Raw genomic sequence first — 12,725 nt, 5'->3', positions numbered from 1 at the left:
CCCCCCGGGGAGTTTTTATGAACTCAATATCCAGCGCGTCTTAAGTATGAAAACGCTTCGAAAGAACTTAGTTCCATAGCCTTTAGATCAGTTGTCATATCTAATGAGAGTATCCGCAAGACGCTGTGCTTCCTGTCGGAAGCTCGCCGGACTAGTATGGTCAAATCTGAGAAAGGAGTTCCAATTCAAGAGATGACTCGTCAAACAAGCAATCTTGGATTCATCAAGTTTGTTTATGCCAACACTTTAACGGAGAAATAAAGAGAATTGGAGGACTCCCTTGATGGGATGGGCGGGGAAGAAGGCCAAGTCATAGACGATCACTCGAATTTAGAATTTCAAGAATTTAAAAGCAAACATCATAACATGCGTAACCAAAAGCAAGAACGTTAATCATCATCAGCCGGCCCAAGAGCCGCTGGGCTTCCGCTTCATCCGTTGTCGGAATTGGGCTTTGCTTGCTTATTCGCCTAGTATACAAAAACTCTTCACAATTTACTCAACCAAATTTGTCAGTATTGATTACACTGCCTACATGGTGAGCTGATGGACTCGTATTCATGAAGACAAGTTGGACTGACAAAGAGACCTGCACATACTTCGAGTGATTATTTATGACAACTAGATGTGAATGATTACTTTTACATGTAGCTAAGCTAATGCGGCTCCATATTCCTAGTTGTCATAGGTCACAAGATATTATTGATATAAGCTTGTTAAAATAGGGAAGTTTAAATGGCACAGTTATTCATAGACAAGATAATTCCGTTCAACCCCGCCTCATTATCGAGGTATCTCACTCAGATCAACGCTACCACGGAATGAGCTAGAAACAGCTCGAGACTTGACTTGACTCCCGTCAGAATTTGTGATGAATGAGGGGTTTACCCCCACTAAGCTTGGTAGTCCTGACGGGAGAGATCTCATGACAATATCTCGTTATTTCACGGCATACGTTTAGGCAGTCATGGATATAAGCGAAGCTCGAAAAATACCCCGGGAAAATAGGCAAGTTACTCTCTGCTGAGGATATCGTATGGAATCTTACAACACCATGTACTTACCTTCCGAAAGCAACCCGGAGAAAGAATAGCCGTGGTCTGATATCAACAGTTTAGTACGGAGAAAGTCGGCCTTAGTACTTCTTTAGAACTATTACAATAACAATAGAGAAGAAAGTTGTGGTGCAGTTATATTTGAACATCGTAAAGCATCGGTTAGAATCAGAACAAACCCTATACTGTATCTACATCGAGGGACTGGCTTTCCTTCTTTCGGGCACGATGACCCCGACAAAAACATTATCCCTCGGCCCAAAGTGCCTGAAGCCGATTCCAGGAGTTTTATGTTTCTATAAATGGGCTCTGCGCACGGCCCTTTTACGTCACTGATCGACAGGGAAGGTTATTATTGGAAGGAATCCCTGTGTAACATAAGCTCTTTCCCCGTTGAGTCTTATTTTCCGTGATAGGGTCCTCTACGGATATGTACGTACCTAGCAGGTACATACTGCATCTGCTTTCTGGCGGCGTGCTGGTTAACCTTCATCTATTCATGAGAATTCAGGCAAATATTTTGAAGATCTACAACCTTTTGTGCGATATGGGATTATTAGTACATACCTATGTACTCTAGAGCGATTTTAAAAGTTGGGGAAACCTGGGGCGAGAAGCTTAGTCGTTTCTGTGAGGAAACATCACGAGATCGAGACGATACGACAGGCTAACCCATTAAGATGTTCAATTGCGATATCGTAAAGGAGTGAATTCCCAAGTATCATCGGTACAGTATTGGAGCTGAATATTATATTAGGATTAATTCACAATTACAAGATCTCGGACGGCAGAGATCCGTCATGTAAATAGATATACGGGTTGTAGTCCGATCAATATCCCGCACATCCCCGGACCGACGGTTATCCATCACGAGAATTAGGGTTGCATATTGACTTTCCAATTGACGGGGAAGGTAGTAACGGCCGGTTGCGGTAAGGTAAAGTGCTCTAGAGTACTTTACCTACATGCTGTCTGTCTGCTTACCCCGGACCCTTGCACGATGTACCCGACATCCGAATCTCGTACTGAGTACCCCCGTGACCCAATTTGGTAATAATCTTCTAGAACACCATGACCACAAGTGGTGCAAAATAGACTACCAGTACACCAACCTTGCAAGATGTCACTACACCACACTATCTAAGCGGTATAACCGACTCTATCTATCCGTATGACATGGGAGAAATGGAAAATACGAGCTGTGATGGCTGGTAAACATGGCTGGGGAATGTAGTATCGTGATTAATATAATTTTCCCAATTGCAGTCTAGTAGTATATCGCCAGGTTGGCAAGATATCAAGATATCGTGGAAAGGACAGAATATATAAACTACTGTCCTCGTCCACCTCAAAACTTCTTTCTTCACCTCACTCACCATCGAGTTCAGTACAGTCACATTCCACTCGCTACCTCTTCACTCGCTTTTACAAACCACTCTCACAATAATTCTAATTACTTAACTCCACCTCCCCAAACCAATTATCAAAATGCAGTTCTCCACCATCCTCCTCACTCTCGTTTCCGCTGCTACCAGCGCCCTCGCTGTTACTGCAGCCTACGACACTACCTATGACACTAGCAGTCTCTCTACCCTCGTTCTCGCCTGTTCTGACGGCGTCAACGGCCTCTACACCAAAGGCTATCAAACTCTTGGATCTGTCCCCAATTACCCTTACGTTGGCGCTGTCGAGACCGTTGCGGGATGGAACTCTGCCAACTGCGGCAAATGCTATAGTGTGACTTATGGCTCTACCACTATCAAAGTTACTGCTGTTGACCACGCGGCTTCTGGGTTCGTTCTTTCCCTGGCAGCTTTGAACGCCTTGACTGGTGGACAGGGTGTGGCTTTGGGCAGAGTCGATGTTACTTATACGGAGACTGCTTGTTAAAAGGTGCAGATAAACCTTCTATTCCTTACACCTATATTTTAATTCTAACTCTATAATTAGCCTCCAAACTTTTCAAGTGGCGGTTCATATAAGATAATATGATACCTTATACGTACGAAATGAAAGGTTAAGCAAGGGGCAGGGGAGGCGGGTTACATGTACGATTTGTATACCAACATAGGAATGGAGGAATTTGGTCATAGGGCTGGATTTGGATGGGTTACCGGGAGATTTAATTTTCATACTGTACGATTTGCATGTATACTCTAATGGTTACTTTGAGAAATTTGGCACGAAATATCATAAATTACATATCTTAAAAAACTTTTTTTTGTGCAAGAGAGCAACCACCGCCTATAACCACTCATTCCGGACACATATATCCGGTGATTCGGACTGCTGGGATATATCCGGATACTGTCCATAATACTGACTGCCCTACTAGACTTCAACATCTCAACATGGTGGGAGAATTGAACCGAGTGATTATTGATGAGTGAGCCTGATGGGGGCTTGTTTTAAACGGCAACCATGAAACGTTACTAATAAAACGGCTGGTCCCTGCAGAGAACCTGCGCATCATGGTGAGATTACACGTATGTTATGGCTGTTGCATAAGACTAACCAGGCCCAAGCAAACATCACAGGGCAAAGTACAAAATGTAGGTTTATAGTCTACATGTAGTTCATGACGTAAGTAGACTATCATCAGTACCTGAGACATTCAAACAATCAGATTGAGAGCTGATGCACCTTGTGCACTTCCGTTCATTCTAGCATAGAAAAAGTGATAAGTTATAATGTTGTATAGATGTAACAATGTTATTGCGATAACTGACATAGACATGCAAGCAAAGAGTCATGCCGCTTCCATATAGAATGTATAATCGCCAATGCCCCAGTTTGATAGCCCTAAGCGGGTTGTTGCCCTAGCCACAAAACTAGCTGTAGTATGCATACATGTATGGCCGTATACTAGAACTAGAAAGCTTAAATTAACATCACCATCAACGATCCGACCCACCGCTAAGAGAGCGCTACCAACAACCAGGGTAGTAATGCCTGTCGCTTTAAGCGTTACGATGCCTTGTTTAACAGGTTTTGAAGACAAACCATTGCCTCCATACTCACCACAGAATCCGTTCTACCAGGGGCAGATCGAGAACCCGTGGACCCCCCCGGCACAGCGCTGGGCAGCTATAAAGACCATCAAAACAGTCATTCAAGGAGCTGAGATCACGGATGATGTCCTTGCAGAATGTGTTAAGCTGTTCAACGCCAATTTTGGGACGTGGAGCAAGCTGGCTAAAAATCAGAGAAACAAAGGTGTACCAGGTACGCCCGCTTGATCCTGGACATTACTACGACGAATTGTGTTTGTGATTACTGATACTATGGTCGACAGGCTCAGCGGTGGAGGCGAATGCGAAAACCCTTCGTGAAAACTGCGTTCCTTGCGAAGAAACAACTCTGGCTAGGATTTATGTTCAGGACAAGCTTGTTGGTTATGCATTCGCAACTCGATGGCCCCACCATGAGCGGGATGGTATGTTGATGATTATCGCAATTGTCGGTGCTAAGTACTCACTAGCTTTACAGGTGATGTGTGCTGGATCACCCAGGTGGTAGTTGATAAAAACTATCGCGGGGTAGGCCTCGCGACTGCTCTTCTATCAAAGTTCAAAACCTACACAGACGTCTTATATGGCATTATGTCACACCACCCTGCCGTGATCATGGCGTTGAAACGGGCTATTCTAGGGACCGGAGTCTCTTACCATGATCTGTCCTATACGCAGGCCTATGCCAGAGATGTTCTCCAGGGATCCATCATCGAAACCCACCAAGATGTGGTACTCCGCGGCACGCTCTTCAATCAAATTCCGCGCAACCCTGACGATGATGGGATCGTTTGTTGTGTCGAAACAAAGCTCATGCTTACGCATGATGATGCACTTTCCGCGCTGAGGTATCTGGAACAAGAGGGAAAGAATTGGGATTTTGGCCAATTACACCACGGGCTAGAATTCATCGCCCTGATTGAAAATAGGAGCTGCAAACAGAAACAGGGCTAGCTAATATTTGGCTACATGTACAGTAGTTTTTGTGGAATGTTCGAAGCTATGCATATGGATACGGGCCTAACTTAGTAGAACCTATGTATCTAATAATTGAAACTGGCTCGTTCATAAGTGTTGGCTCGGCAACAAATGTTGATCAATTTGTCGAATCAAAGTAGTCCAGGGATGTGGGGCTACCATCCCAATGTCTGAGACGAGACTAACTCTGCTCTAGTACCTACAGCCTATCACCTATCTACCTTATTATGGCCATAATAGTACCTCAAAGACAAGGTACACATATGCAGGTACCGAAGAACATGGAGGCTGTGACGTTTCTGGACGCCCTCCATGGTTACCCCTCATCTCATCGATTACGCGGGATATTCAAACGAACTCTTTACATCCAATCGATAATCAATATCCTCTATAAGACGCTAAAATTCACTAACCAATCCGTTTACATTCAAGAAGGCTACAATATCCTGTGTTATGGACGACTCATATAATCAACAAGGATGGACCGGAAGAGACATTGTTATCCGCGACAAGATATTCAACACCGCCGTAGAGGTTTTTAAGCGTCATGGAGGTGTGCGAATGGATACTCCGTAAGCCTCTTTGCAAACCAGAAAATGACCATAACGAACTTATGCTGGGATAAGTAAGCCAACAAGTGGATAACCTACTATAGTTATGTCGCGTCGCAAGAGATTTCTCGTCACAATTTGAGTCCCGAGGCTTTACACTTGCGTGCGCGCGTCCGTCTTTTAGAGTCTATAGAACGCTGGCTTCTAAAGAACCCAGAGGTTAAATCTACAAAGCGCTACATGATCATGAGGGACTGTATTCAGCGGATTCCTTGCTCTGATTGGGACGGTATCGATCCGTCCGACGGCCCCGAGGATCCTGTATGCAACTTCAGTATTGTCGGTGTACACGACGATATTCTTCCCGACGCCGAAATCTTAGGGACCTTAGCAGAAATATTGAGCAAATTAGATATAAACGATTATAAGATAAGAATTAACCATCGGAAGATTGCTGACGGAATATTCGAGAGTTGTGGGGTGTCTAAGGATGCGTCTGCATCAATTCGGTTTGCTATTTCACTGTTGCGGCTAAAGAAGGTATCTTCAAACCTCCGATTTTGGTATTTTTCGACCGCTGTGTAGTTTCTCGGGTGAAAATATCTCTGATGTCCAGTCGATAGGAGTTCCAATCGGATGATGATTTCCAGATAGAACTGGAAAAGCTACTATCACCGGAGACTGCCCGTATTCTGTCACAATACTTATCTAGAAAAGGTTCTAAAGATAATCTCTCCAGTTAATCTTCCATACTGAATCTTTAATAGGGGGGAGGCATCTTCAGTATGATTTGTTACTTGAGGAGGATTTGACTGTCAATGAGACCTTCTCAAGTGGGCTCCGTGAAATGGGACTCCTTTTTTATTATCTTGAGATGTTTGGTGTAATGGATAGGATTGACTTTGATCTTTCTTATACCCCACTCGTAAGTACCTGATATTCTACCATATATTGAAAGCTTCTCATATACATTCTAGGCAGGGATTGGAGTGGTATTCATGGTCGTAGCACCAAATCCATCTTTAGAATCGTCACCATCTCAAATAACTAAACCCACCGGAGATCTCGAGGGTAGTATCTGTCTAGCAACCGGTAGTCGAAATAATTTTAGAAGGGAAAAGGAAATACAAGTCGTTTCCTTCTCACTTGATGTGAACAAAACTTTTGATATCATCAAAAAGAAACTATCGACATCATCCCGGAAGGAGATACGGGAGAGCGAAACCGAGGTGTATGTTATGTCTTTCGGAGACGGGCTACTAAGAGAGCGGATTCAAGTTTGCAAAAAACTTTGGGGCGCAGGTTTTAAGGTTTGCAGTACTTGGAATTTCTACATATTCCAAACGGAACACAAGAACTGATGGAGACAGGCTGAATTTTCGTATCAAAAAAAACCAGAACTCTCGCACCAAATGACAACCGCGAGAGAAAGTGGTATTCCCTTTGCAGTAATACTCAGCGAACAGCTCCTGCAACAGCAAAAAGTCAAAGTCCTGGATTTGAGTCTCCGCGAGAGCCACATAGAGAAAACGGGGGTAGATGTAAATCTTCTGGACCTTGCCACAGAAATCAAACAGAGACTTGAAGATAAGCAGGATGAGAAAGAGGATGATGGAGAGGGAGACACGGATAGTGAATCTACTGAAGATATTGACAGTGGTGCTGCTAGTGGCGGAGAGAGGTTTCACGAAAACGTGAAAAAGGTTAAACTTGAGGGTGGGACCGTGGATATGGAGGGCATTGAGATCGAGATGGATTTTGCCAAGATTACGTCAAAGGGCGCTCAGATTGAGGTTCAGGGGGCAAAGATCAAGATGAAGAATGCGAAGATTGAATTGAGGGGACGCAAGGAGTAGAGTTACATGGAACTCGTGAGCCTGAAACTATTGATAAATGTGCCTGATTGTTATAGAGAGGCTTACTTCATAACTTTATTAGATAACTAGAATGAAAAGGTCCCGGACTATTTAGCCCCCGCTTTCTTGTTATATGATATAAGACTAATTGTCCTTTGTAGTGTCGTTTGCGCGAGTTGTATTTGTAAAATAAACAAATTGAGAGAAATTTACTGTTTAACGCATAATCATAAAGTAAGTATGCATACACTCTGATGAAACCCAGTGATTAATAAACTCCAGCTGCCCCAAATTAACACAGTCCTTTCAGGATTCTAAAAATTTGTGTTTCGTTCATGAGCTGAATCCTGAAAAGATTCCTCCTCGATTCCTCCTCCCTTTTCAATAGTTGAAGCATCTTAAAAATCTCGATGTAGACCTCCCATTCCTGGAAGGCCAAAAAATGCGGCAGTTTCGATATGCTATCAAGGTGCTCCATACGTGCTGTGATTTCATTGTACCTTTGGTATGCGTCGGAAGCAAGATTACCAAGAATACATATTGCTTGCGTACAACCATTTATTAGGATTTCATTCTCGATAGGAGCTATATCTCTTATGAACAGCGTTGATAGCAGTCGACCACCAGATCCTGAGAGCAGAGATTCTAAAATCGAGCTAGCTTGGTCGTGATTAAATTGGCGTCCAGTCATTCTCTCAATTATTCCTTGGGAGTATAACCTCAATTCACCCAGAATGTACTTTTGAGATGACCCGTATTTGATACCACCATACCTCCCGGTGCAGATATCATAAAGCGACATTAAAGAATAATCAATATCTTCTTTAGATACGAATTCGATGGAGAACAGGCAGGATAGAAAACCTCCTACAAGCCTATTTCTTTGCAAGACCATTTCACGTCCGAAAGTGGACATGTTGGGTATTTCGTTGTTCCTGTAGGAGTAATGTAGATACATGTAGTTGTGGTTTCGTGAAAGTTGCATGAGAACATAACATGTAAATATTCTTTTATACTGGACATCTCAATTGACATAGAATGCTATTGATCTTTTGATACATTCATTGATCCAATACTATGAAGCCACGGACGACAGGCGGGATGAATTCGGGCTGTGGGCATACGTGTAGTTAGCTTGGCCAGTGACCTATATTGTTTAAACAAATAGATATATGCAATTACTCGAAGACTCGAGGCGGGTAGTATAAATCTGAAGATTCAAGCCGAAAGCAGGTCTCGGCCAGGATAATGATCGGGCAGGTCCAACCTGGTAGTATTTACAAGTAGTAAATAATGAAAAAAGAGGGCTCCAGAGGGAATGGAGGATTGCGGAAAAGATAGACAAAAGTATTTACGTAGTAACTGATTGAAAAACCTCGATCTCTCCTATCCTCCGGAAGCAGGTACATAGCTTCATATCTTCCTCTGTTAGGCAATAATAGTAACAGCCATAACGAATCGATAGAGCACTTTATATTGCTCTACGGGTGCCCTCTAGCTAGTGTCTATGTCACGAAGAGTGTCAAGACGGCGAAGAGCGCCAAGGCCGTGAACGCCAATCGAGTAGCGATACAAAGGCTATTTAGTGTGCTTTCAACTGGCCACGATACAGTCTGCATCCGATCTACATACTCCCCTTTATTATAGCTTCCCTCATTAATTCTCTCCAAGATGATAACAATTATGAAGAAATCTTATTGAACGAGTTGACGTGTGAAGTTATTCGGATTTAGAGTATTTGATTATGAACCCTTTGTAAAAGGCAACTATTATTTTGGTCGCTCCACTCGATACTTTTATTCTCTTTTTTCTATCCAAGATAATTGTATTTAAAACTGCATTCATTGGGTATCAAAGTAATCCATGCTTTCTAGACAAGAACATATTGTCTGCTAGATTCGCATAACTGCGTCACAGCGTCAACACGATAGTTAATTTCCATCAACTCCCGCAGTCGAGGTATTTGTAGGCTGTCCCAGTTCCTCCAATGCAACGTTAGGGTGCAAGACAAACACGGTTCTACCGCCAGCTGAGCTACTTCCTTCTTCGGTTTCACCAACGAGGCCTTCACCACGGATTTGCATGAGGATGTTGTCCTGTAAACACGAACAAATTAATTTACGACAAGACTTTACGCATAGAGAAGTGGGGATACAAACCTTGACCATCCTCTTGATAACCTTTTTAACTAGTACCTTCTCATCCTCCAATTCCTGCTCGTCGTTAATTTCTTCTTCTCTCTGCTCTAGATACCATGTTATTAACTCCTCCTCTTCGACACCCTGTCCAGTCGTAAGTTCGTCTTCATTTACCCTCCTAACCAATAGATTGAGGATTTGCATGTAACGATCGTAGGTAATCTTTGTCTTCTCCCTTGGAGGTTGGCTAGCTCTTGTAGAAGGTGCTGGGCCTGGAGTCGCGGTGGGGTCCCTTGTGCTTTCTTCCTCCGCATCCATTTGCATCTCAGAATCTCCCACTGGTACATCGTCTTCGTCATCATCAACCTCGACATCGTCCTTCTCAACATGAATGATACTCTGGCGCAATAGACCGAAAGCTTCAATTACGAAAGCCTCAGTGACGTCCTCCACACAATTTGCTTTCGCAATGGCCTCAGAGAGACGGATGAGAGATTCAAGTTGACGTACCGTGATGCGGTAACTGTTACGACCGACACCACCCTGTGCATCATCTGCACGAAGTTGTTTGTATTTCTCGACAAGAAGTACCTTGGCTTCCTCTGTGAATACTGGGCGGAATGTGCGTGCAAATTTGATATATCGTTGAAGCTGCTCAGTTGTAAATTCCGGCGTAATGGCAGCATCGCGATTGCGATGAATGTTAACAATATGACGAGCAAGGTGCGTGTCTACTGCTTCATTACACTCATCAAGTACGACAAAGAAGAGATCGAAACGCGACATGATAGGAGCGGACATGTTGATATTACTCCTCAGAGTTGTTTTCCGGTTGTAACGTCCTCCTACAGGATTTGCTGCAGCAAGAATTGATGTTCTGGCATTGAGAGTTGCCTGAATACCTGCCTTTGCAATAGATATTGTCTGCTGCTCCATAGCTTCGTGAATGGCAACCTGATCAACGATATCCATCTTATCAAATTCATCAATGGCACATATACCATTATCTGCAAGCATGAGTGCACCGGCCTCGATAGTGAATTCGCCGGTTTCTTCGTCTTTAACGACGGCGGCAGTAAGACCAGCCGCTGAGGAAGCCTTTCCAGAGGTGTATACTGCTCGTGGGAGAAAAGAGCAAATATATTTCAAAAATTGCGATTTGCTGGTGGAAGGGTCGCCGACAATACAGATATTGATATCACCACGGAGACTCATACCCTCTGGTGTCTTTTTATGAACACCGCCCATGAGTTGTAAGAGCAAACCCTTTTTAATGATTTCATGTCCATACACCGTTGGTGCCAGACTATTCGTCGTGTCAGCAGTGAAGTCTTAAGAGGTTATGAGAGTACTACTCACGAATTTACCAATCTTGAGTAAATATGATCACTGTGTACCATCCCTTTTAATTCGGCAATCTCCGCCGGTGTTAAGCTGTTCAAAAAGTCCTCCTGCTCTCTCTCGTCATCACCAACTCCTGCCTGAGTTCCCCTCAGTAGCCCAGCGACTTCCTCTTCCTCTTCACTTTTTCTCATTCTTGCACCTGGAACCCCGCTTGTATCACTTGTAACCATACATGCCAAGAATGCCAGCCTATATGTTAAATCTCTGACACCTAAACTTTTCAGACCAGTGACACCAGTACTCTCTGCGCCTCCTCTCGACGCGTTTTTCACATCCTTCATACTTTGAGCTTTCAGCCCCGGAAGGCCTAACATGCTCACATCCGGAACTACAATTAATGTTCCAGTGAAAATGCATTTCTCGCCGGCCTTCGCTCGCTCCACAATCTCTCCGCGCAAGATAATATCTAGAGTCCTAGGCATACTTCCCGTGGGAATCTCTCCGGAATTCTCCTGCACACGTACTTTTTGCCAATCTATAAATGTACTCTGCTTTATCTCCAATCTCCACCCACTACGGTTACCACAGGTGAGATTGGGGCATTGTGCAGGTTCCGTATATCTAAATGTTTGTTCAACATTGGGTATTACAGTACGGCAGGCTTCGCAGGTAAATGTAGCGAGAAGAAGCTCTGGACGGACCTCGGAGGTGCGAGTAACAGTTGCAGAGATAGAAGTGAGAGTTCCGATCTGCGCAGTGCGGAGCGAACGGATACGGGTTGTAAGAGGTAAATTGTGGAATCCAATTGAGAAAACTTTATCTGCAGCTGGATCAATCTTTAAAGGAAATTAGCTTGAGATCTGTTGGGCGTTAAATGGTCGAGAGGACATCAATTGCTCCAAAACCTGAATTGAATAGTAAATCAAAACTAACTCACCCCTTCATTACCACCGACGCCTCTTCCAGCCTTTCCCCAGTATTCCGGCTCATGTCTTCTGATGCACGCCTCCAATCCTCTTCTCAAGAACGGCAGGAAACGATAATGTCTCTCAGTGATTGCCTCAGCAAAACCTCGCACGTTGGTCTTACTCCAATACTCCAAATGTGAATAGTCGACAAACAAAGTACTCAGATCCATCGCTGCCATGTTGTGAATTGCCGCAATGTAGTATTTATCCGTACTCGGTGGTGCAGTCCCAGAAGGAGCTGACGATTGCGGGGGGAGTGGATTCTCCGGGTCCTCGACAAAACTAATCCTGTCAGAAAGCTCTGATTAACTGTACAATGATACTTACTTTTCGAGAAACCCAACGAATGCGTTCATGATCTGGTCCCCGGCTTCGTCTGATACCTTTGGCACAGCACTCAAGTCTGCTCGAGGACGACCTGCTCTCCCTGCAAGATCTCTTGATCCAACCACTTCATCTTCAGGATCGATGTCCATTCCGCCATCATCACTTGTAGGGCCCGGCGCACGAGAGGATGATCGTCCTGCATTACCACTACGTCTAGGCGGTGGTCGGGGAGTTGCAGGGTCCCCGGGGGTGGGGAGATCTGAGTAGAAAATGGAGTCTACTAGAGATGACATTGTGGAGATGGAAAATTTCAATTGAGCTCGACGTGGTGGTGGTATATATTTTGGATATAAAGGATTGAGCAGAAAATTTGGTGGTTGTGTTGATAAGGAGGGGGTCTGAGCACTTGGAGGGGGATAGCAGATTGAGTGGATCACGATTCAACAAAGAGAGACGCGACACGAGGAAACGCGAAAACAGCCAACCAATTAAGGGGG

The 12,725-nt window shown here is 44.1% G+C and overlaps 4 protein-coding genes across 4 annotated transcripts; 3 read left to right on the top strand and 1 right to left on the bottom strand.

The window, feature by feature from the left end:
• Window positions 1-2,543: 2,543 nt before the first annotated feature.
• LAJ45_00774 (uncharacterized protein) lies at window positions 2,544-3,042 on the top strand (the record flags this gene model as incomplete). The annotated part of the gene is made up of 3 exons (XM_046110375.1): window positions 2,544-2,848; window positions 2,895-2,948; window positions 3,006-3,042. 3 exons carry the CDS (start codon window positions 2,544-2,546, stop codon window positions 3,040-3,042), a joined length of 396 nt encoding a protein of 131 aa, XP_045977068.1.
• Window positions 3,043-4,027: 985 nt separating this feature from the next.
• Window positions 4,028-5,020, top strand: LAJ45_00773 (uncharacterized protein; the record flags this gene model as incomplete). The annotated part of the gene is made up of 3 exons (XM_046110374.1): window positions 4,028-4,280; window positions 4,351-4,491; window positions 4,545-5,020. The coding sequence occupies 3 exons, from the start codon at window positions 4,028-4,030 to the stop codon at window positions 5,018-5,020; spliced, it is 870 nt and encodes a 289-aa protein (XP_045977067.1).
• A 477-nt stretch (window positions 5,021-5,497) lies between these two features.
• LAJ45_00772 (uncharacterized protein) lies at window positions 5,498-7,839 on the top strand (the record flags this gene model as incomplete). Its single annotated transcript, XM_046110373.1, has 10 exons — window positions 5,498-5,616; window positions 5,700-6,135; window positions 6,219-6,312; window positions 6,363-6,520; window positions 6,573-6,905; window positions 6,966-7,388; window positions 7,452-7,466; window positions 7,534-7,550; window positions 7,613-7,685; window positions 7,762-7,839. 10 exons carry the CDS (start codon window positions 5,498-5,500, stop codon window positions 7,837-7,839), a joined length of 1,746 nt encoding a protein of 581 aa, XP_045977066.1.
• A 1,543-nt stretch (window positions 7,840-9,382) lies between these two features.
• LAJ45_00771 (uncharacterized protein) lies at window positions 9,383-12,521 on the bottom strand (the record flags this gene model as incomplete). The annotated part of the gene is made up of 5 exons (XM_046110372.1): window positions 9,383-9,547; window positions 9,611-10,895; window positions 10,949-11,769; window positions 11,871-12,183; window positions 12,229-12,521. 5 exons carry the CDS (start codon window positions 12,519-12,521, stop codon window positions 9,383-9,385), a joined length of 2,877 nt encoding a protein of 958 aa, XP_045977065.1.
• Between the last annotated feature and the right edge of the window lie 204 nt (window positions 12,522-12,725).

This window comes from Morchella importuna (genome assembly GCF_003444635.1).
Source record: "Morchella importuna strain M04M26 chromosome Unknown Morimp01GS001, whole genome shotgun sequence".
Lineage (NCBI taxonomy): Eukaryota > Fungi > Ascomycota > Pezizomycetes > Pezizales > Morchellaceae > Morchella > Morchella importuna.
The sequence above is the reverse complement of the archived record's forward strand: the minus strand, read 5'-3'. Positions and strand labels throughout refer to the sequence as shown.